Source organism: Bufo gargarizans, chromosome 8, assembly GCF_014858855.1.
Source record: "Bufo gargarizans isolate SCDJY-AF-19 chromosome 8, ASM1485885v1, whole genome shotgun sequence".
NCBI lineage: Eukaryota > Metazoa > Chordata > Amphibia > Anura > Bufonidae > Bufo > Bufo gargarizans.
The window spans coordinates 132,750,986-132,773,001 of NC_058087.1; the positions used below are offsets into that span (position 1 = coordinate 132,750,986).

Genomic DNA, 22,016 nt, shown 5'->3' on the forward strand with positions numbered 1-22,016 from the left:
GGTATCCTAGCATTAAATGAGTGTGCAATAATACACCCAACACTGAACTCAGCGAGAGAGTAACTACTCTGCCAATGAATGGGGACATGTACAAGTCCAGCCCAGCCACATAAGGACAGCCGTGAATCCCAGGAGCGTGCCAAATTCTGCCCTTGAAGTGAGAAGTGGTCACGCACAAGGCCAGCACCGTATCCAATGGAAGTGCAAGCGTTCCACCCATGATAGAGGGCCATTCTCATGGCCAGCAATGTATCCGGTGAGTGTAGCACACCGCCCAGAAAAAGGGGGTAAAGCACATGGCCAGCATCTCCTCCAGGGAGAGTGCGAGCACACCGCCATGCATGGGAGTCATACACATGGCCAGCAACGTACTGGCGAGAGACAACCACAGTCACTAAGAACGCGTGCATGTCGCCTGAGGAAGGAAGGCATGCCCCTGGCTGGCAGCGAATCCAGCAAGAGTGCGTACACTGCCTACGGAAGAGGAGTCATGCCCATGGCCGACAGCGGATCCAGCGAGAGTGCAAGCACCCTGCCATGTATGGGGTACATGCACGTGGCCAGCAACGTACCTGCGAGGAAACACCCAAAGACAGAGGGATGTATGTATGCTGTCTGAGGGAAGGAGGCATACCTAAGGCCGGCAGGGAATCCAATGAGAGTGCAGCATACCGCCTAAGAAAAGGCCGGCAGCGCAATCAGTGAGAGTGCAGCACAATAACATAGTACATAAGTACATCATAGCACATCAGCGAGAGTGCAGCATAATAACATAGTACATAAGTACATCATAGCACATCAGCGCCGCCTGGAAGGGGGTCGTGCACACAGCCAGTACCGTATCCGGTGAAAGTGCAGTATCCCGCCTAAAAAAGGGGGGATGCACATGATCGGCATCAGATCCAGTGAGAGTGCTGCGTTCCGCCCAGGAAGGGGGTCACGCACATGGCCGGCAGCGAATCCAGTGAGTGCAGCGTTCCGCCCACGGAAGGGGGTCACGCACATGGCCGGCAGCAAATCCAGAGAGTGCAGCGTTCCACCTATGGAAGGGGGTCGTGCAGAAGGCCAGCACCGTATCCGGTGAAGGTGCAGCATTCCGCCCAAGAAGGGGGTCATGCACATGGCCAGCCAGGGAGAGTGCAGTAGCCCGCCTAGGAGGGGGGGGGGGAATGCACATGGCAGGCACCATAACTGGAGAGACGATGAATGCTGCCTACAGAGGGCCGAATGCACTTGGCCAGCGCCGTATCCTGGAAGAGGCAAGAAAACCGCCTAAAAGGGGAAATGCCCTAGCAGCGACGCAGGCTGGGAGCGCAACACCATGCCGCCTGTGGAAGGAGGTCATGCAGACATGCAGCATTACTGATGAGGCTGCAGCGTCAAGCGCAGCCCAATAGAAATCATGATCTATTATTTTTATTTCATTTATTTATTATTTTTTTTTTTTTTTTTTTTTTTATTTCAACTCAGCCTCTGAGGCTAAAGGGGAGCCACCATATAGGGGCCCTGAGAAAAAAATGGGGGCCAACTATACAGACCCAATTTGGGGAGCCGGCCTGCACCCAAAGGGTTAACAGGGATCCGGCCTGGAGGGCGGCGTGCGATCCCCTGGGGGCGGAGGAACCTCCAGGCGGGAAAATTCGCGCCTGGAGAAGTTCCCGCCCCCTCCACCAGAGACCGGAAGATTGCGGCCTAGTAGGCCGCGAAGCCGGGGGCTAAATTGCGGCCCCCGGCCCGTCATACCGCCGGGACCTGGGGCGGAACGGCGCTTCAAACCGGCCGCGGGAGCCCACCCCGCGGGCCGGTCGGGATTGCGGAGCCCCGCCGACCGCCCCCTGCTGGGCATAGCCCAATGCCGGCCGCGGGAGCCCACCCCGCCGGCCAGAAGAGATAGGGGCCCGGAATGGCGGTTCGCCGGCGCGGGAGCCCACCCGGCCGGCCGGAGAGACAGGACTGGAATGGTGGCTCGCTGGCCGCGGGAGCCCACCCCGCCTGCCGGAAGTAAGGAGGCCTGGAATGGCGGACCGCCGCGGGAGCCGCGGAACCTAAAATCTTTTGCGGCGCCCGGCCGCACCGGAATATTAGTGCTGACCGGACCGGAGCCCGTGATGGACCAGGGGCAGCAAGGCGCGGGCCCTGTGGCCCTGAAGCAGTGGCCGGTAAGAGGGAGGGGGACCCTGAGACCGGGTCTGTGAGGGTGGGAATCCTGCCTAACCCCTACGTCAGGGGCAGCTAGGTCTGCAGCTCCCCAGGCATTCTTCTTGCAGGAAGAAGGGTGCCATGTCCTATGGGAGCAAAATGTCGCCCTGTGGCAGCCAGGGGCCAGCCTAGGGCTAGCAGGGACAAAAGGGTCCAGAGGCCCTGTCAGTATGGGAGTCAGGCACGCAGGAGACCGGGGTGGGGTGAGGGGTGAGGGGGGGGACGTAGGGCTGGAGAAGCCAATCTCTCACCATAGCCGTCTTCACCCTCGGTCCGTTCCAGCAGGGTCGCCCCTTCAGCTACTGGCACCGTAGTGGCAGGACGCTGGAAGAGGGACTTGGCGTGCGGGCGACCCTTGTGCTGGCGGGATGTAGGGGAGCTGGGCTGCCCTGATCCACCTTGCCTTCTGTGGGGGAGGCAGCAGTGCGGATGACCGGCACTGGCGCAGCTCGACCCCGGGAGAAACAGAGAGGTCTAGTGCGTCTCTGTTGTCCCTGATGATCTGGAACAAAAAGAAAAGAAAAAAGTAAAAATCAAAATTTAAAACAAGGGGAAAACAGCCCTGCAGTAGCAGGGAGTGTCTTGCCTCCTTGGACACTAAGCAAAAACTGGCAGTCTCTCTCTCCAGGCTGAGGGTATAGCTGTGGAGGAGGGGCTTAACAGTTTTCACTTAGTGTCACGCCTCCTATGGAGATGAGCTATACCCAAGGTCTTCTGTGTCCCCCAAGGAAACTGGGCGAGAAATACCTGGTGTGGAATTGGGTGAATGTAATCGCCTCGAAGGAGGCCACCAACAGGCCCAGTATCCGCATACAATAGACGCATTCCGGCGCTGGAGTAGTAAGGTCACCGACCTCTGGTTACAGGGAGAGGTTATACTCACCTGTCTTCATCTATGTTCTTCGCCCTCTTAGATCTGTACCAGCAGGGCCACCTCACGACCGCTGGCACCAGGCAGCAGGGGTCCGGGCAGAGAAGGGCTGGAGAGGAGGTGGCCCTATTGCTGGCATGTAGCAGGGGAGCGAGGATGCCCTAATCCATTTTTTCTTCTTGGGGGAGGTAGGACGGTAAAAATCGTGACACCGGCCAGCCTCCCAGGGAGACAGACGCAAGCGAATCTGTGTCCCTTAAGTAACTGTAAAAAAATAAATAAAAAACAGAGCCACCCTGCTAAATGCAGGGAGGTCTGCCTCCTACGACACTAAGCTAAAAACTGATATGCTCTCTCCAGGCTGGAGGGGGTATAGCCTGCAGGGGAGGAGCTAACAGCTTTCAGCCTAGTGTCGCCCCCTAGTGGCAGCAGCAAGCTATACCCACGGTCCTGTGTCCCCCAATGATATGAGCGAGAAAGCACAGCGTAGTACGGCATCGACAAAGTGTATAGGATTACACAAATCTCATGTGCATTTTGAGGATTATTTCCGTGCAGAAATTGACCTGCCATGCGGATTTCCAAATCTGCAGCATGTCAATTATGTTTGAGATTTTAGCAGCAGATTTCACCCTTTCCCAATGAAGAGATCTGAGATCTGCGGCAAAACTGCACCTATCTGGGCCAAAATCCGCAATTAGAAATTGAAGATATGGAGCAGAAACACAAATAAATACGTATGGAAATTTGTGTGAGCAGACTCTCCTCTTAATACAGTCACTGCTTTAATGGGCAAGTAGTCAGACTAAGCATACCCCAACACCCAGAAGTGGAGGAGGATTATACAAGATTTTACACCACTGTAACAGTGAGGAGTGATTATCTGTCAGATTATATAAAACGGTCACCTTGATAAAGAGTATGGGGCACATTAAGATCCACTGGAGTTATGAAGAGAGGCAGGCCTCTACATAACTTTGGCGTATCCTCCACAGATTCTAAATGTAAGATAGCTTCCTAGCTGTCTTACATTTAGACCATTTCTATGCCTAAAGCAGGTATAAAAAATGATGAATGAGACAGGCCTGCCAGTCCGCCCTCTTCCCTGCACACTTTTTTTTTTAGACCTGGCGTGAGATTTTTGCACCGCAATCTCACGCCAGAAATACGCCTAATTTAGGCTTATTTCTGTTTAATAAATGACCCCCTATATGTATAAAAAAGATCATATGTGTCTGCTGGAAATACACCATAAATACGCTATATCTTATTAAAAAAACAGCCACATACTTGAGAGTGCCCTGCAGGTCCTTCTGAATTTCTCCTTGCCATCGAGATCTTCCGATTTTCTCCAGAATACAGTAGGGATAGTCGGGGAGCTCTAACGAAGGATCGACTTCCCATCCAATCAAAGCGCGATATCGCAAAGTCTGAGAGCCAACAATCACAAGCTTTTCCCCCCATCTGAAAAGATAGGAATCAGAAATATAAAGGAAGGACTTCTACTTCTCCTTGCTGGTGGATCAATTTCTGGCTTTGGCTGAAATTCCTACAGGCAGATCGGCCTCAGAACCTTGTCCAGATACTCTGTGGTCGTACCCTAAAGCTGAAATTTATCATGAGTGGAATTTTTAAAGTGAATTTTTTCTAGAGTCTGTGTAATCTTCACAAATTTACCAACTGTCAGTGTTTGAGATATTGCATATCTTCGACCTAACACTTTTGCCTAGAGATGTTACTCCACCCGCCACCCCCTACTGCAGAAAGACGGTACATTTTTAGCGGTTCATAAATCTGGAATAAAACTAATTCAAATACCCCTACCACTTCGTAAAATTTTTGTGCAACTTTTTGACAACAATTTTCTACCAAATGGAATGATACATACATGTGAAAACCCTGAGATACAGCACAATCGTTATAGCCGGTGAAGCTTGTAATCAAAGTACAAATATCTATTGGGATTGACATCTTCTCAATACTAAGCTGCACTATTGCACAACTTAGTAGAAGTCAGAACACATGGTGTGAGCAAAGAGCAGCACACGCCATGTTCTCATAAACGCATGGTGGGGAAGGAGGGACACGAACAGTGAAAAAACGAGATTTTTGTATAACTTACCAGTAAAATCTCTTTCTCGCTCTTTCCTTGGGGGACACAGAAGACCTTGGGTATAGCTCATCTCCCTAGGAGGCGTGACACTAAGTGAAAACTGTTAAGCCCCTCCTCCACAGCTATACCCTCAGCCTGGAGAGAGAGACTGCCAGTTGCGTGTCCAAGTAGTGAGAAAAGGCAAAGTCCAACAAGTGGAAACAACAAGCCAACTACCCAACGGGTAAACAAAACTCGGAAACCGTGCAGAAAAAAACCAATGAATGGGTGGGTGCTGTGTCCCCCAAGGAAAGAGCGAGAAAGAGATTTTACTGGTAAGTTATACAAAAATCTCGTTTTCTCGCCCAATTTCCTTGGGGGACACAGAAGACCTTGGGACGTTCAAAAGCAGTCCAAGAGGGGAGGGACCACAGCACCAAGGCGAAGCACCCGAAGGCAGCAAGGAAATGCCGCCTGCAAAACCAGGCGGCCCAAGGCAGCAGCCGAAGCCAGAGTACGCACTCTGGAGAACCTGGTAAGGAGTGCTAGGAAGACCGTGGCCACCTTGCACAATGGCATGGCCGAAGCCCAATGCCTCCAGCCGCGGAGGCACTAACCGCTCCGGTGAAATGAACGGTGACACCAAAAACAAACCCCTGACTTTGATGCAGCAATCTCAGCAACAGCCATTTGGTTAAAGCGGAGGAAAGCACCCAGGAGCAGTCAACCTTAGCGCGGACCTCCCGGAACACAAGAGACTGAGCGTCGACAAGAGTCGGAGAAGTCCAAGCAAAAAAAAACCGCAGACACTGCAAGTAACAGAGTCCCAGTCGCAGGACCAGGCCAGACTGGAGAAGACAGAATCATGGGAAGAGAAAGGCCGAGTGGGGGAATGCCCAGCTTCCTAAAGAACCCCAGGTAAGATCCGAAATCAGACAACCGAACCTGGACGAAGCACGGCCGGGAGCGAACACTAGCGTGCTCGCTAGACTCGTCTGGGCAGGCGGGAGGAAACCCAATGCGAGCAGGCGCAGATCAGTGGCACGGGCAAAAAGGTTGGTAAAACTGGTCCCGTCGGCCCCCCGAGCAACGCCGTCCCGTATCCACAGGAGTGGGGGAGCAGAAGGACAAACGGAAGGAACCGAAAGCGACCCGGCCAGCATCCAACAGACGCCAGGACAAGGCAGGCTAAAGTCCCTGTCATTATACACCACAGGAAGGTGTTCTACAGTCCCAGAGTGGGGACTTGAAGGGCAATCTTGACAGAAGAAGTAGTCCCGCCAGGTTACCGAGAAGGCAAGTCCAAGCAGGACCATTGCCCAAAATGGAAAAAATAACCTGCACCCAGCGGGAGGACAGAATGCAGCAACCCGGTAAACAGGCACACAGCTAGTACCGCCAGTGTGAACAATGGAGACAGTATGAGGCCATAAGGAACACCGGAACCATCCATATGAACAACCATGTTCTCCCCAGAGGGGAGGGCATCGAAGGAACAGCCCCTGAAGCCTGGCTGGGGCAGAAGCCACATCGGAGTAAAACCGTCTCAGCGGAAGCCAAAACAGAGCAGTCGAGAAAAAAACAGCAGAGAAGACGGATGACACCCTCCAACCGAAAGGAGGAGTGGGCAACAGGGAAGCCATAGGACCGCTCAAAAGCAGAACTCCGCTACTCCGAGATGTCCGGCTCACCAATTCGCAGAAGGCGAATACCCTAATGAACCGAAAGTGGAGGTCCCTGGGACCTGGGTAATCGAGCACCCAAGAGAAGTTGGGCGACCCGCTCGAAAAGAGCGGCTAGAACCCGGTAGCAAAACAAACTGAAGCACGGAGGGTGCAACAGGAAGAACTCACACCAAAACGCATCCAAGAGGAGGAATGGCAATAGGCGAGGGAACCGCAATCCCGCCAGAGCCAACGTAGACTTCGAGGGATGCTGGAGAAAGCACTCTCGATCATGTGACCGCTTGCGCTGGGAAGCAATGCCACAGGGGAACTAATGGGTACGCATCTAGGAACCACGAACACTCCCCAGGCGGAAGGGCCAACGAACATGGTGGACCGTCACAACGGAAACACAATATACCCTCCGAACAGAGAATGGATACCACCCAGCTCGCTGCAGTAGAGAGCAAATAGAGCCCGACCAGGTCAGGTGAACAGAAAGATCTCATCAGAGAAGAGTGCCAGGCTGGCGGCAATCATCGTATCCCAAGAGAAAAAACGGTATGTCGCAGGAAGAATGGAGGCATACGTACAAGCAGCCCCGTAAGCAGTGAGAAAGCCAACCCACCTACGGAGGGAGAAGGCATACACGGCCCAACAACGCACAGAGTGCACAAGAGCGTCCGCCCACTGCAAAATAGTCACTCAGCGAAGAGGGCCAGCCACAGAGTCCCACAGAATCCACGGAAGTGCAAAGTGCAACCGGAAGGGGGGGATATACACAAGACTAGTATGGCATGCGATGGAACGCAAGCAGTCCGCCCAGAAGAGAGGGAAATGTACTTGGCAAAAAATTGCAGACAGCAAGCGTGCAAAGCCCGCCCCACAAGGGGGTGATGCCCAAGACCAGTACCTACTTCAGAGAAGTAGGTCATACCACATCCCGCCCAGAAGAGGGCCATGCACATGGCCACACAGCATCCAGCAGGACGTCCACCTAGTGAAATGGGGACATGCACAGGGTTATCCTAGCATTAAGTGAGTGCAATAATCCACCAAACACCGAATTTCGTGAGAGTACAACTACTCCGCCAATGAATGGGGACAAGTACAGGTCCAGCACAGCATATACAAGGACAGTTGTGAGTCCTGTGAGCGTACAAAAGTCCACCCATGGAATGAGGGGTGGTCACGCACAAGGCCAGCACCGTATCCAATGGGAGTGCCAGTACTCCACCCATCTTAGAGGCCAGCAACGTATCTAGTGAGAGTGCAGTATGCTGCCCAGAAGGGGGAGCCCTGCCCATGGCCAGTATTGCAACCAGCGAGAATGCGAGCACCCCGCCATGGATGGGGGTCATGCACCTGGCCAGCAGCATACTGGCGAGAGAACAAACACAGCCAGTGAGAGTGTGTGTATGTTGCCTGAGGAAAGGAGACCTGCCCATGGCCGTCAGCGAATCCAGTAAGAGCGCCGTACACCGCCCACGGAAGGGGGAACATGTATATGGCCGGCAGCGGATTCAGTGAGTAGCAAGCACCCCACCATGGAAGGGGGTCATGCACACGGCCAGCAACATACCGGCGAGAGAACGACTCCAGTCAGTGAGGGTGTATGCATGGCGCCTGAGGGAAGAAGGCATGCCCAAGGCCGGCGGCGAACCCAATGAGAATGCAGCATACCGCCTATGGAAGGGGGTTATGCACATGGCCGGCAGCAAATCCAGTGAGAGTGCAGAATTTCGCCTACGGAAAGTGCTTTCTGGCCGGCAACGAATCCAGTGTGAGTGCAGCTTTTCCCTATGGAAGGAGGCCGTGCACATGCCCAGCACCATAACCGATGAAGTGCAGTATTCCGCCTATGGAAGGGGGTCATGCACAAGACCGGCAGCGAATGCAGCATTCCGCCTATGGAAGGGGGTCATGCACAAGACCGGCAGCGAATCCAGTGAGTGCAGCATTCCGCCTATGGAAGGGGGTCATGCACAAGACCGGCAGCGAATCCAGTGAACGCAGCATTCCGCCTATGGAAGGGGGTCATGCACATGGCCGGCATCAAATCCAGTGAGTGCAGCATTCCGCCTATGGAAGGGGGTCATGCACATGGCCGGCATCAAATCCAGAGTGTGCAGCGTTTCGCCTATGGAAGGGGATCACGCACATGGCCGGTAGCGAATCCAGTGAAAATGCAGCGTTCCCCTATGGGAGGGGGTCGTGCACCAGACCAGCACCGTAACTGGTGAGAGTGCAGATTCCATCTATGGAAGGCGGACATGCACAAGACTGGCAGTGAGTGCAGCATTCCGCCTATGGAAGGGGGATGTGCACATGGCCTGCAGCGAATCCAGTGAGTGCAGCGTTCCTGTGCACATGGCCAGCACCGTATTCGGTGAGATTGCAGTATTCCACCTAAGCAGGGGACCATGCACCATGCAAGCCCGCAGCCCGAGAGAGTGCAGTATCCCAAGAAGGGAAACATGCACCAGCCGGGGAGTGCGACACCATGCCGCTTACGGAAGGAGCATGCATACAGCAGCACTACTGAGATAAGGCTGCAGCGTCTCATGCACATGGCCGCGCACCAGAAATCCGTTAGTTATCCATTTTATTTAATTCTAAATAAAACAGCCTCTCTGAGGCAGAAAGAGGGGCCACCATACAGGTGCCCAGCATCTTAGAGAAGTAGGGGAAAAAACGGGGGGCGCAGCCATACAGGCCCATCGGGAGCCGCCGGTACCCGAAGGGTTAACAGACATCCGACCTGGGGAGGGGGGAGGAGGCGGCGCCGATACCCTGGGGGCGGGGAACCTCCAGGCGGGAAGAATTCGCGCCTGGAGAAGTTCCCGCCCCCTCCAACAGAGGCCGGAAGTTTGCGGCCTAGTAGGCCGTGAAGCCGGGGCCTAAATTTTTTGCGGCACCCGGCTGACCGGGGCCGCACAGGAAACCGGAGTGGACTGCCTGTGCATACCGGCCGCGGAAGCCACCCCGCGGACCGGCGAGTCAGGGAGCCCGGGTGGAGCGACGGAATGCGGCCCAGTAGGCCCGAAGCCTGGGCCAAAATTTGCGGCGCCCGGCCGACCGAATTCGTGGACGGCCGGCCGGAAACGGTGGAGCATCGTGCTCAGGCCAAACGCCGGCCGCGGGAGTCTACCCCGCAGGCCAGAACAGTCGGGGGCCGAAGGAGCGCGAGGGCGGCCAGGGAGGTGCGGCCCAGCAGGCCGGGAAGGAGCGCTGGAGGTGCGGCCCAGCAGGCCGGGAAGGAGCGCTGGAGGTGCGGCCCAGCAGGCCGGGAAGGAGCGCTGGAGGTGCGGCCCAGCAGGCCGGGAAGGAGCGCTGGAGGTGCGGCCCAGCAGGCCGGGAAGGAGCGCTGGAGGTGCGGCCCAGCAGGCCGGGAAGGAGCGCTGGAGGTGCGGCCCAGCAGGCCGGGAAGGAGCGCTGGAGGTGCGGCCCAGCAGGCCGGGAAGGAGCGCTGGAGGTGCGGCCCAGCAGGCCGGGAAGGAGCGCTGGAGGTGCGGCCCCGCATCGGTAAGGGGATGGTGGGACCCCGAGACTGGGTGCCTGTGCAGATGAGAGTACAGCGTTCCCAGGAGGGACGCTGATAGGTAAAGGGAGGCGATGTGGCTGCCTATTTGCAGCATTCTGCAGCTAGCGTGGGGGCTGCAATGTCCCATGAAGGCCAGGAAGAACCTTAGCGCGGACCTCCCGGAGGAGGAGAGGGAGCAGGGAGTAGAATGTCGCCCTGCAGCACCCCAGGGGCCAGCCTAGGTTCAGTAGTGACAGAAGGGTCCAGAGGCCCAGTATGGGGGCCAGGCACGCAGGAGACCATTGGGTGGGGGGTGGGGGACGTAGGGCTGGAGAAGCCACTCTCTTACCACAGCCGTCTTCACCCTCGGTCCATTCCAGCAGGGTCGCCCCTTCAGCTACTGGCACCGTAGTGGCAGGACGCTGGAAGAGGGACTTGGCGTGTGGGCGACCCTTGCGCTGGCGGGATGTAGGGGAGCTGGGCTGCCCTGATCCACCTTGCCTTCTGTGGGGGAGGCAGCAGAGCGGGTGACCGGCACTGGTGCAGCTCAACCCCGGGAGAAACAGAGAGGTCTAGTGCGTCTCTGTTGTCCCTGATGATCTGGAACAAAAAGAAAAGAAAAAGTAAAAATCAAAATTTAAACAAGGAGAAAACAGCCCTGCAGTAGCAGGGAGTGTCTTGCCTCCTTGGACACTAAGCAAAAACTGGCAGTCTCTCTCTCCAGGCTGAGGGTATAGCTGTGGAGGAGGGGCCTAACAGTTTTCACTTAGTGTCACGCCTCCTAGGGAGATGAGCTATACCCAAGGTCTTCTGTGTCCCCCAAGGAAATTGGGCGAGAAAACACTGAGTGTCACCACGTTCCTCACAGTGCTGGATGCTGATAGGTAAAGGACCTGTGATCAGGGCTGTGGAGTCGGTAGATAAATGCTCCGACTCCTCCGTTTTTTGTACTTCCGACTCCGAGTCCCCGACTCCACTGTATTTAATATGCAAATGTATTTTATACATTCCTTGAAGGAAAGAAAGAAGTTCTTCTAAGCTCTTCTAGCACAGAGAGGTAGTTGGGCAGAAGCTGCTGCCTTCTCCTTTGTGTGCTGATCTTCTGCTGAAGATAGGGCAGTGGGAGGATCCAGGAAGGGACATTTATTTTAAAACATGATTTCCCTAGAAGAATCCCATAGTCATGTTTAAAGTTTAAGACAACATTCTGAGTTTACACGTTTTATAGCCTTAGCTGAATGACAGCAGTTTTTCCAATGGTTTACAGCTTCAGTCTTGAACTATTGACCCTCCATTCCCTTCACTTATACAAGTGTCTCTAGTCCTGCAAAACACATATTTACTTAATCCCTTATCAGTGAGAGGCGAGGTAAACCATGGGCATTGTGTTCCCTGTAACATCAGAACACAACACAATGGAAAGTATATGTATTGCCACTCTTAATTGTGCATTGCGTGCCATATAGTGAAGCATATGAAAAGCATGCTTCTTCACATCACTGAACGCGTTTGTTTTGCAGTTACGTGAGGCACTGCATGCATTGCCCTTTATTCTTACAGTAGAGAAGTCATTATAACTGTTTATGAATTCGGACATTTAAACTTGCTTCTTTTTTTTTTATTATTCCAATTTAAATTTAGTAGGAGTCGGAGCCGGTTCATTTTTTGCCGACTCCGACTCCAGGTACCCAAAATTGACTCCGACTCCGACTCCACAGCCCTGCCTGTGATGATGTTATCGCCTTGTGACCATTAACATACATTTCTTACTGGTCAGATGGTTATGACATCAAAGGTCCTTTAGCCTCCAACATCCGGGAGGCTATTGCTGCAGGAGAAGTTTCCTGCTGTTTCTACAGGTATGTCCTTCATGATGTACGTCTGTATTAATGCAAGGCACAGGGTCTTATTACTTTAGTACCTCCACAAGCCTAATGTTAATAGTAACAGTGACCCCATCATGTACTTCATATAATGGGCAACATAGGGTTAATGATGGTGTCACTTACTACTGATATGAGGCACATGGAGGTTCAAAACTGATAACCCCAGGTGCCTCACATTAATAGTAACCCCATCATGTACCTCCTCACATAATGGGCAAAATAGGATTAACATGAGGCATGTGGAGGTCCAATTTGATAAAACCATTCGTCACACTTATAGTAAGTAACGCCATCCTGTGCCTCACATTAACCCCAGGTTGCCCATTATGTGATGAGTTACATGATGGGGTTATTCACTATTAATGTGAGGCACATGGAGGTCGAAACTAATACCACATGCCTAACATTAGTAACAAGTAACTTCTCACATAATGGGCAACATGGGGTTAATGTGAGGTATATGATGGGGTTATTTATTATTAATCTGAGGCACATGGAGGTCCAAATTAGTAACACCATGTGCCTTACATTAATATTAACCTCATCATGTACCACCTCACATAATGGGTGACAAGGGGTTAATGTGAGGTACATGACGGGGTTATTTATTATTAATGTGAGGCACGTGGAGGTCCAAACTGATAAAACCATATGCCTCATATTAATAGTAAGTAATCTCATCATGTATTTCACTCATTAACCCAATGCTGTCCATTATGTAAGGAGGTCATTGATGGGGTTACTATTAATGTGAGGCACATGGTTTTATTAATTTAGACTTCCATGTGCCTCACATTATTATTAAGTGACCTCATCAAGTACCTCCTCACAGAATAGGCAATTGATACCTTGCCAAAAAAACACATGCACACAAAAAATACACGCTAACCTCATGTTGCCGGGCAACTTTTTCCCCCCCGTGGTATGGAATAGTGTCAAAAGTGAATCAAAATCCTAGTATCGAGACCAGGCTCTGACTGGCCCCCAGTGTGGGCCCCTAATCTCCCACCCACTGCACAAGTGGCACATAGCACAGTAGACTTACTGCACTTCATACATATATTCAATATACAGCACCTCAACCAGCCTATGTTCATATAAAAAACGTGATAGATGATTAAAGAAACGCCCCAGTTTATTATTATAGACACGATCAGAGCTGAGATGACTTCTAGGTATAGAGGAACGCTCGCCAGTGTCCTCTTTTCCCCAGGATCTACCTCCTCAAAGATGCTGCAGGGACCCCCATCTTGCTGCTGTGTGAACAGGTAATATTTGAATGTACGGTGGGCCCTCAAAATAAATTTTACTGGTGGGCCGGAGCCGCGGAAATTGATTGCGACAACTCTAGCTGTTAACAACATTTTCTATGCGGGAAATCCACAGGCTAGGCTGCCATACACAAATACCTTTATGGAGACATGACAGTAGAAAACTCCCCGTCCCTGAGTTAGTACGTGCTCACCACTGCTATGTTCTAATATGGGGTCAGTTACACGATGCTAGAGGACACGCACACCCCCAATGACTACGACGCTCACCTGTCGATGGCACCTTCACATGTGATACACTCCGCTTGTAGGAGCTCAGTGACTAAAATACGCTGATGAAAATACTGGCAGGAGCCCTTTATACCACTTTTATCCTCAGCAATGAGGTGGAATGGATATATGTCTTCACATGATCTTGCTTTAACTTTCGTGGCACCTGTATCAAGATCTTCCCCATCGTACCTGAAAAAATAAATTCCCAATATTAATAATATCTACATACTAAGCCATGCACTGGAAAAACCTGGACAGGTAGAAGCTGTATGTGCTGTCTGACACATCCCAGCTATGTGACAGCTCTGGCACAGGAAAAAGTGGAGCAGATATCCACTGTAAGCGGACAGGTTAGGCTTTTCTTTCTCGGGATACTTGGGACAACCCAACGGCTGACTTTCCAACACTGAAATTCACCAGGAAAAAACAACTGTAATGACATGGTTTTTTGAGGTGGCAATCCCTGCAGCAGATCTTCTACCACTTTCAACCTTGCATTGCAAAAAACATAGCAGAAATTGACTTTTGTACCAGCGTAGCAGCTGTAGTTATAATAATATCATCAATCGTCTGGGTGGTCTGGCTTCCTTTTTGCTGCCTTGAGGAGGACACCTTTAGACCAGATAAGTGGCAGAACTTCATTCAAAAGGGGTTATCCAGGTAAATATATCACATCAGCGGGGGTCCGAGTCTCGGTACGGCCACCAAAAAGTTAGAGGGAGCTGCAGCTAGGCCATGTGACCAATGTACAGTGATGTCACCGGCCTAGGAAGAGGACCACGGAGCACCAGTCTCTTCTAACTGCTGATTAGTGGGAGTCTGAGGTGTCAGAGTCCTGACAATCTGATATTGATAACCTATGCAAAGGATATAAATCCGACACCCCCACCAATCAGCTGTTTTAAGAGAACAAAGAACTACTGTGAGCGCTGCCTTCTCTTCACTGTTTACCTGCTCGTAGTTGACAGAGCAAATGTGGTTAAATTCCATCCCATAGACTTGCATGGAGTTTATCTCACAATCATACGGCTAGGTGATAAATGGTACAGAAGCCATACCGCTTATCACAGTGACATGACATCTGAAGGAAGGAGATTATAGACAATATGAATGCAAGAGAAGGTGGGGGTGCGGACATAGTCACCAGATTCCAGCTCTTGGGTTTTGGATGAAAGCTGTCACTTAACAGGTTACTGGTGACAGCTCCTACACATCTTTTTCCATAGATCGGTCAGTATGTAAGGTACAACTGCAGGTGAGAAACGACATGACATAAAGTGACAAGACATGGGACTCCAGAGTGAGGTGTGCTGGGCACTGACCTGTTACTGAGCACTAAAGGGCGCCTCTCCTTGGGGAGCTGGTAGAACTGCAGCTCAGGGTGACACACAAGGGACTGCCATATAAGCTGCTTAGTGGCAGCATCAAGCACAAGGGGGAAAGAAGGAACCCGAGCCTGAAGGCGCAGCCACAGAGCAGGGATAGTGATTCCGTCCAGGCCTTCTAGGGCCACTTCATCCAGCACGGCCTCCAGCACATCCATGGCATGTGACGAGCAGCCAGCACTAAAACCCTGCGGTCACTCTCATTGGTCAGCAACGCCACCTCAACTGACTGATACGTTATTGTCAGCAGAGACCGCCATACTTATTACTGTCCGCATTCTGGGAACCATTTTGCCGAGGATAACAATTCGTCATGAAATAGCAGTTAGGCTCCAAAGTCATGGCCGTTTAAACTCCCGGAAGCATGGACACTGAGAACGCAGGCACTGAACTCTGGCGCTCTGACAGGAACTGACGTGCCACGACCCCGAACGTCTGAGAGGCCATTGGCTAGTGTAAGGAGAGCCGAGTTGTGATTGGCTGCTCGCCGAGCCGTTCTGGCTATGCCCGAGAGCTAGTCGGCTGTGATTGGCTGCCGCACGGCCCCTCGCTTATTGGCTGCTTGCAGCTAGGTAACCGGAGAAAACATTTGGGCAGAAATTATTGTTTTCATGTGCGACAGCGGCGCGTCCTGACATCTAGAACATGCACAGTAAGTGATGATGGGCGTTATGGTTCTGCGGGTGATGGGGGTGGTAACCTAAAGTCTACAAACTGGAAATCACATCCAGGTATGAAAGTAGAAGTGAATAGACTTCTGAGCTGGACCTTCTCAGCCACCATGGTAATTCCTGGCGAGCCCTTGTCATACCTGTGGCAGCTCCCTGGATGCTGGAGTATGAATGAGCACACACTACATACATACCCGGTACTACACAAGCGGGTGCTGGCAGATTCATAGTCATTCTCCCATAGACTGCAATGTTATATCATTATAGTCTATAGGAGAAGTGATCTGATAATCACATGTAAGTCCCCTAGAGGGACTTAAAGGGGTTTCCATCCCCATATAGGGGACAACTATTAGGCCAGTGGGGTTCTACTGCTGGGACCCCGACCAATCACAAGAACAGGGGCCCTGTACTGCCTGCAGCCCCCTGAAATGAACAGAGCGGCGGTTCAGGCATGTGTGTTGCTGCTCCATTCATTTCTATGGGAGTTCCAGAGATAGCAGAGTACAGCGCTCGGCCATCTCCAGAACTCCCATAGAAATTAATGGACCAGCCTCTTCATTCATTTCAGGGGGCTGCAGGGGGTATGGCGTCTCTGTTCTTGTGATCGGTGCAGGTCCCTGCAGTAGGACCACCACCGAGCTAATAGTTATGTAACTTAATGTAACCAGGATACCCCTTTTTAGTTAGAAGAAAAATTTTTAACTATAAAAATTCAAATCACCCCATTTCCCTATATAGAAAAATAAACATCCTAGGTATTGTCACATCTAAAAATATCCGTACCACTAAAATCTAAAAATAGTTATCCCATACAGTGAATGCTGTAATGTGGAAAAAAAAATAAAAATGGCCTATTTGCCTTTTTTTTTGTCTCTTCACTTCCCTTTCCAAAAAAAAAAAGTCAAACAAACCTCACATCTGTATAAAAAAATATACAGATCTCTCAGCAAAAATGAGCTCTCGCACAGCTCCATAGACTTAAAAAAATAAATAAAAGTTATGGAGGTCAGAATAAGCCAAAATATTTTCCAAAGCTTTTTTAAGCTTGAAAACACAAGAAAAACTATATAAATGTGGTATTTTAATTGTACTGACCCGCAGAATGAAGCTGACATGTACCTGAATGAAGCTGACATTACCACACAGGGAACAATATAAAAACAAAAACTGTGGCGGCATTGCGTTATTTTTTTAAATATATTTTTTTTTTTCCAGTTGAACTGCACATTGTTAGAATATTATGTCTTATGAGCCAAAGCCCTGGGTATGACTCAGTCAGTGTTTTACAAAGCTGGAGTAGAGCAAGGATCCTGAAGTCATGCATGGTTGCCCTCCATACATTTCTATGGGAATTCAGAAAATAGCCAAGCGAGCACAGCCACCTCTCCATTCACCCCTAGAGGAGTTCCACAAATAGTTGTGGCATCAGTCGGCTAATTTTGGCACTCCTACAGAAGCGAATGAAGGGTGGCTGTGCGTGCCCTCTTTCTAGAGATAGGTGCGTGTTTGTGTTATAGTATGATCAGAAGTTCGGGAAGAAAATAGACTTAACATGACCTACAGTAGGTGCAAAGACAAAGTTTAATATATATATATATATATATATATATATACATACATACAAAGAATAAGTAAAATAACAGTCACCAAGAGTCATCATCGAGTGGACTAGCTCCATTGACCAGTGCCCAATATGATACAAAGAGAGGTGGTGGTAGCAAGACATCTTTCTCTGATAAAGTATTCAGTGGTGCTGAGTTCTCTGTTCTCAGTTTTTTTTCTTGTTTTTTTTCCCCACCGTTCATGCCAGGTCTGAAAAAGGGGCATGGCGTGGGTGGGAAAGGGGGCGGGCCAGCAAGCCCATCTGATTTATCATTTCTACTCCTCTTTTAGGAGTAGAAAATGGTCTAAAGCAGCAAGTAAGCTGCCGTAGATTTAGAGTAAGTTATTAGAGGACGACGCCTCTACATAACTAAGGTGGATGAACCACCAGCACAGGAGGGACGACGTCTTCATTAATGTCTCCCTAAGTGTTTTCTGCTCTCCTGGGCCCTACTAGTCCACCTACAGGTCAGTACATATGTACAGTTACCTCATACTGCAGAAATGCGGCCAGGTATAGACAAGCAGTTACATGAAGTTAAAGAGGAAGAGCGAAGAACCAATTAAACCCTCGCTGTACAGGGTCCCAGAGGTGGGACCTGCGCCTGTCTGACATTGGTGACACATCCTAGCGATATGCCACCAATATGTGAGATGGGAAAACCCCTTTACGTGTTATTACATAAAGTTGTCTGATTTTATGCCTACGTCTTGTCTTCCATGTCCACACTTGCAAGGCTTTGGATTGTTTGGTAGTCCGGTTTCAGAAACAAGCGCTGGGTTATTAGATTTTTTTTTTTGTTATTTATTTTAAACTAAAGTTGTTGTCTATGTCTGCAGGTAAATCGATGGGAAATGATAAAAGAAAGCCATTCAAGTCTAAGCCAAACCCTGTGGTAAGTAATGACTAATCCTTATCGGCAGGCAGCATGTAATAGTTCTGGGGCAAGTGAGCAGATTCATGTATAGTCTTATGGGAAAAAATCTGTATAAAATCGTATTCACGTAAAAGATCATTAGCATATTCTGGGTTTTGGAGTCCAATGAGTGGTCCTACTCATTGATTGGCAGCTTCCCAGGATGAGCATGCATGTAGTGGTAGCTGTCATTCATTGCGCAGGACTGCCCATTGGACAGAAGTTTATGGTAAATAGGTTATCTAGTGATTTTATTTTATTTTTTAAATTAAAGAGCCTCTGTCAGCATGATCAAGCCTATTAAACCAGGTATACTCCCTTGCTTGTTTCTGTATGCTAAACAGCTGCAGAGATATCTGCATTTTTATTCATATGCAAAAGAGCAAGTTGGAGCACCAGGGGGCAGGGTTGAATCCTTGGAGCACTGCTTTTGTAACACCGCTGTGCTCTGCACACTGCCCCTCCCCTTGATTGACAGGGCTAGACACCCACATGTTTAGCGCAGAGTACATATCATGTACATTATTTACGATAGCTTTACCATAATGAGAAAAGTGGGTAATTATACTTAGAAAGCTAAAATACATATTACTGGTTTATTTACAGGCACAATATATGATTATAATATAACCAGAATTATGCATTAGCCTCCTAAGTATAGAAAAACCACAATCCTTAAAAGGAGTCTGTCATCAACATTTCACCTTTGTAACCCTTCCCATAGCTTTCTAGCATCCTCACAGTTAATCCTAGAGTCTGTCATCAACATTTCACCTTTGTAACCCTTCCCATAGCTTTCTAGCATCCTCACAGTTAATCCTAGAGTCTGTCATCAACATTTCACCTTTGTAACCCTTCCCATAGCTTTCTAGCATCCTCACAGTTAATAAAAACGTTACCTTTATGATCAATCCTGGACTTATAAAACTGGCAAAAAACATCTTTGCATATGCAAATGAGGTCGCGCAAGTGCCCAGGCGCGGCGTTACCCTCGTAGGTGCCCTGCTAGCTCAGTCCTTTTCTTCGATTCCCCGCGCACCTTCCTTCCCTCCGCCCGCCCATCCTTTCCCTCTGACCACCTATCTACTAACTTCTTGTTTCGCCAAGATCCCACACCTGCGCACTCAGTCCGTCGGCCGGCGCATGCGCACTGCGATGCCCATTCCTTGTACGGCATCACAGTAATTAATGTGCATGCGCCGATGGACCGCCTCCTTTGTTGTGTTTGCGCATGCGCAATAGTTACTGTGATGCCGTACAAGGAATAGGCATCGGGGTGCGCATGCGCCTGCCGACGGACTGAGTGCGCAGGCGCGGGATCTCAGCGAAACAAGAAGTTAGTAGATAGGCGGCCAGAGGGAAAGGATGGGCGGGCGGAGGGAAGGAAGGGGTAGATCAGTGTCAGCAGGGAGAGAGAAGTGTGTGCAGAGGCACAGCTGTCCAACTGATTGGGCAACGTGCTGTATGTGCAATCTGCCGGATCATTAAAGGGGTTGTCCCACAAATAATATTCTACAGTTTTCAAACCAGCACCTGGATCTAAATTCTTTTGTAATTGCATGTAATTAAAAAAATTTGTATAGCCACTGAGTTATACAATAAAATGTATTTGTATAGCGCCATGTTTTTTTTTCTTATTTCTTTGTCCGGCTCACTGAGATGAGTGCACATGCTCAGTTTCATCCTAAAAGGGGATGTCCGAGTTATGAAATAAATGTGTGTATATATAGATAGATAGATAGAGAGAGAGATATATAGCACTGTAAATCTGATGGGCAGTAATATGTAACTAAGCTAAGCAAGTTTTAGAATATCGTGCAAAAGTTCATTTATTTCAGTAATGCAACTTAAAATTAGAATATTGTGACTCTAGTCAGCTAATCTCTGAGCAAAGGGTACCTCAAAATTGTGACTTTGGGGTTTTATAAACTGTAGCCATAATCATCCAAATTATAACAAATAAAAGCGTGAAATATCTCGCTTTGCATGTAATGAGTCTATCTCATATATTAGTTTCCTTTTAAGTTGCATTACTGAAATAAATGAACTTTGCACGATATTCTAATTTTTCGAGTTTCACCTGTATATTTCCTCATTTCCCTGGTTCTCTTCTAGCCCTTTGTTTACCTGCAATAACAACAATCTCTCCCCCCCCCCCCCCCCCCCCCGCTCTGCAAAGGGAGTGAATACAAGAGCTGCCCTGAGTGACATGTCTGCCTGCTAGGATACTCAGCAGCATGTTGTATTTGTAGGACTACAGGTCCCAGCTGTACAATGACACTGCAGATACACACAGGATCTTCCCCCTACCTGTTGTGCAATGCTCTGCAGAGCTCCTCTGTCCGCTCCTGTGCCCAGCATTTGTCTCCTTACTACCTGCAGCTACTCAGTAAAGCCTTCAGCCCTGAGTCTGTGCTGCTGAAAGGGGTTAATGTTTTTCCTCAAGAATCCAGGGAGAGAGCAATAAGCAGCTGCCGGCAGTGCAGGGGGATGTGGCCAGCACAGTGATATCTCGTGTACAGGCACATATATTCTCTGTCAGGCTTGTGCACGAAACATCATCAGAGTAGGGAGAGAGGCTGACATCACAGGTCATGTGACCCTCAGTGAAATCTGAGAAAGCAGCAACTGGAGATAAAGTAAGTGAATTGTAAAGTCCTTTCATTTGGCTAGTTACAAACATACAAAGAACAAAAAAACAAATCAGACAACCCCTTTAAACTGCCTCCTGAGCTGTGATAGGGAGAGAGTTGCAACAGAATGGACAGACCCCTTCAGCTGTCCGCTTGATATAAATCTAGCAGAGCAATCAATGGGGTGATCTATGGATCCATGTGAGGTACAGGGTATTATATGATGTCTGATTTTAATTTTTTACATTAGTCATGAGATAACCCCTTTAAGGAAGCAGTCAGGGGTTATGGCCATGCTGGATCTCCCTGACTGCTGTTTATAAGATGCAGGCACTTTTGGGCAAGACATTTTCTTGCTAAAAAGTGCATCTTATAAAGCGAAAAATATAGTACTGTAAGTCTCTCCTGGGACTTGAACTTAGGATCTCTATGTGCAAGGCCAAAAACCAAGCCATAGCCTTACCACATAGAGAAGAATGTTTTTGTTCTATGCTTAGAAAGCTAATACATATTGGTTCCATTAAAATCATATATTTTGTCTGTGGATAAACCAGTAATATGTGTATTAGCTTTCTAAGAATAATAACCCACTCTTCTCATTATGGTAAAGCTATCAGGGCCGATCCTAGGGTCACAGGCGCCTGGGTGCAGAAATATTTCTGGCGCCCCCACATGGGCGTGGTTATCTTACTAACTCCTCCCCTTTACAATGTTTCTATGGCAACAACTTCAGCCCCACGAATCGGCGGCTCGGCTTAAAAAAAAAAAAAAAAGTAAAAAAAAAAAAAGTCCCGGCGGCTCGCTCGGCCAGGGCTGGACTGGGGATAAAAACCAGCCCTGGAAAAAGTTGCACACCAGCCCCACAGCATTGCGTCATTATTTACTTGTTTATAATAGGAGAAAGCATTCATTTTAAAACACGTGTGTAAACACGAATATGAACTTTGCCCCACGATAGCTCTTTTGTAGAACCCCCATAAAAACTTACAGTTACTTGACTTGGCCCTTGGGGATCTCGGACGCCAC

At 49.6% G+C, this 22,016-nt stretch overlaps 2 protein-coding genes across 3 annotated transcripts in view; one reads left to right on the forward strand and one right to left on the reverse strand.

The window, feature by feature from the left end:
• GTF3C1 (general transcription factor IIIC subunit 1) overlaps positions 1-15,512 on the reverse strand; it is a 146,012-nt gene extending 130,500 nt beyond the window's left edge. Inside the window, exons 1-3 of the mRNA XM_044304002.1 lie at positions 15,102-15,512; positions 13,777-13,968; positions 4,361-4,534 (exon numbers count right to left, since the gene is read on the reverse strand). Of these exons, the coding sequence (XP_044159937.1) occupies positions 4,361-4,534; positions 13,777-13,968; positions 15,102-15,322 (587 nt within the window). The 5' untranslated portion in view covers positions 15,323-15,512. The remainder of the gene's footprint in view (positions 1-4,360; positions 4,535-13,776; positions 13,969-15,101) is intronic.
• Positions 15,513-15,712: 200 nt separating this feature from the next.
• Positions 15,713-22,016, forward strand: part of LOC122945692 (katanin interacting protein) — a 205,555-nt gene continuing 199,251 nt past the window's right edge. For both annotated transcript variants that reach the window (XM_044304839.1, XM_044304840.1), the window contains exons 1-2: positions 15,713-15,816; positions 18,281-18,336. In XM_044304839.1, coding sequence (XP_044160774.1) covers positions 15,810-15,816; positions 18,281-18,336 — 63 coding nt within the window. In that variant the 5' untranslated portion in view covers positions 15,713-15,809. The remainder of the gene's footprint in view (positions 15,817-18,280; positions 18,337-22,016) is intronic.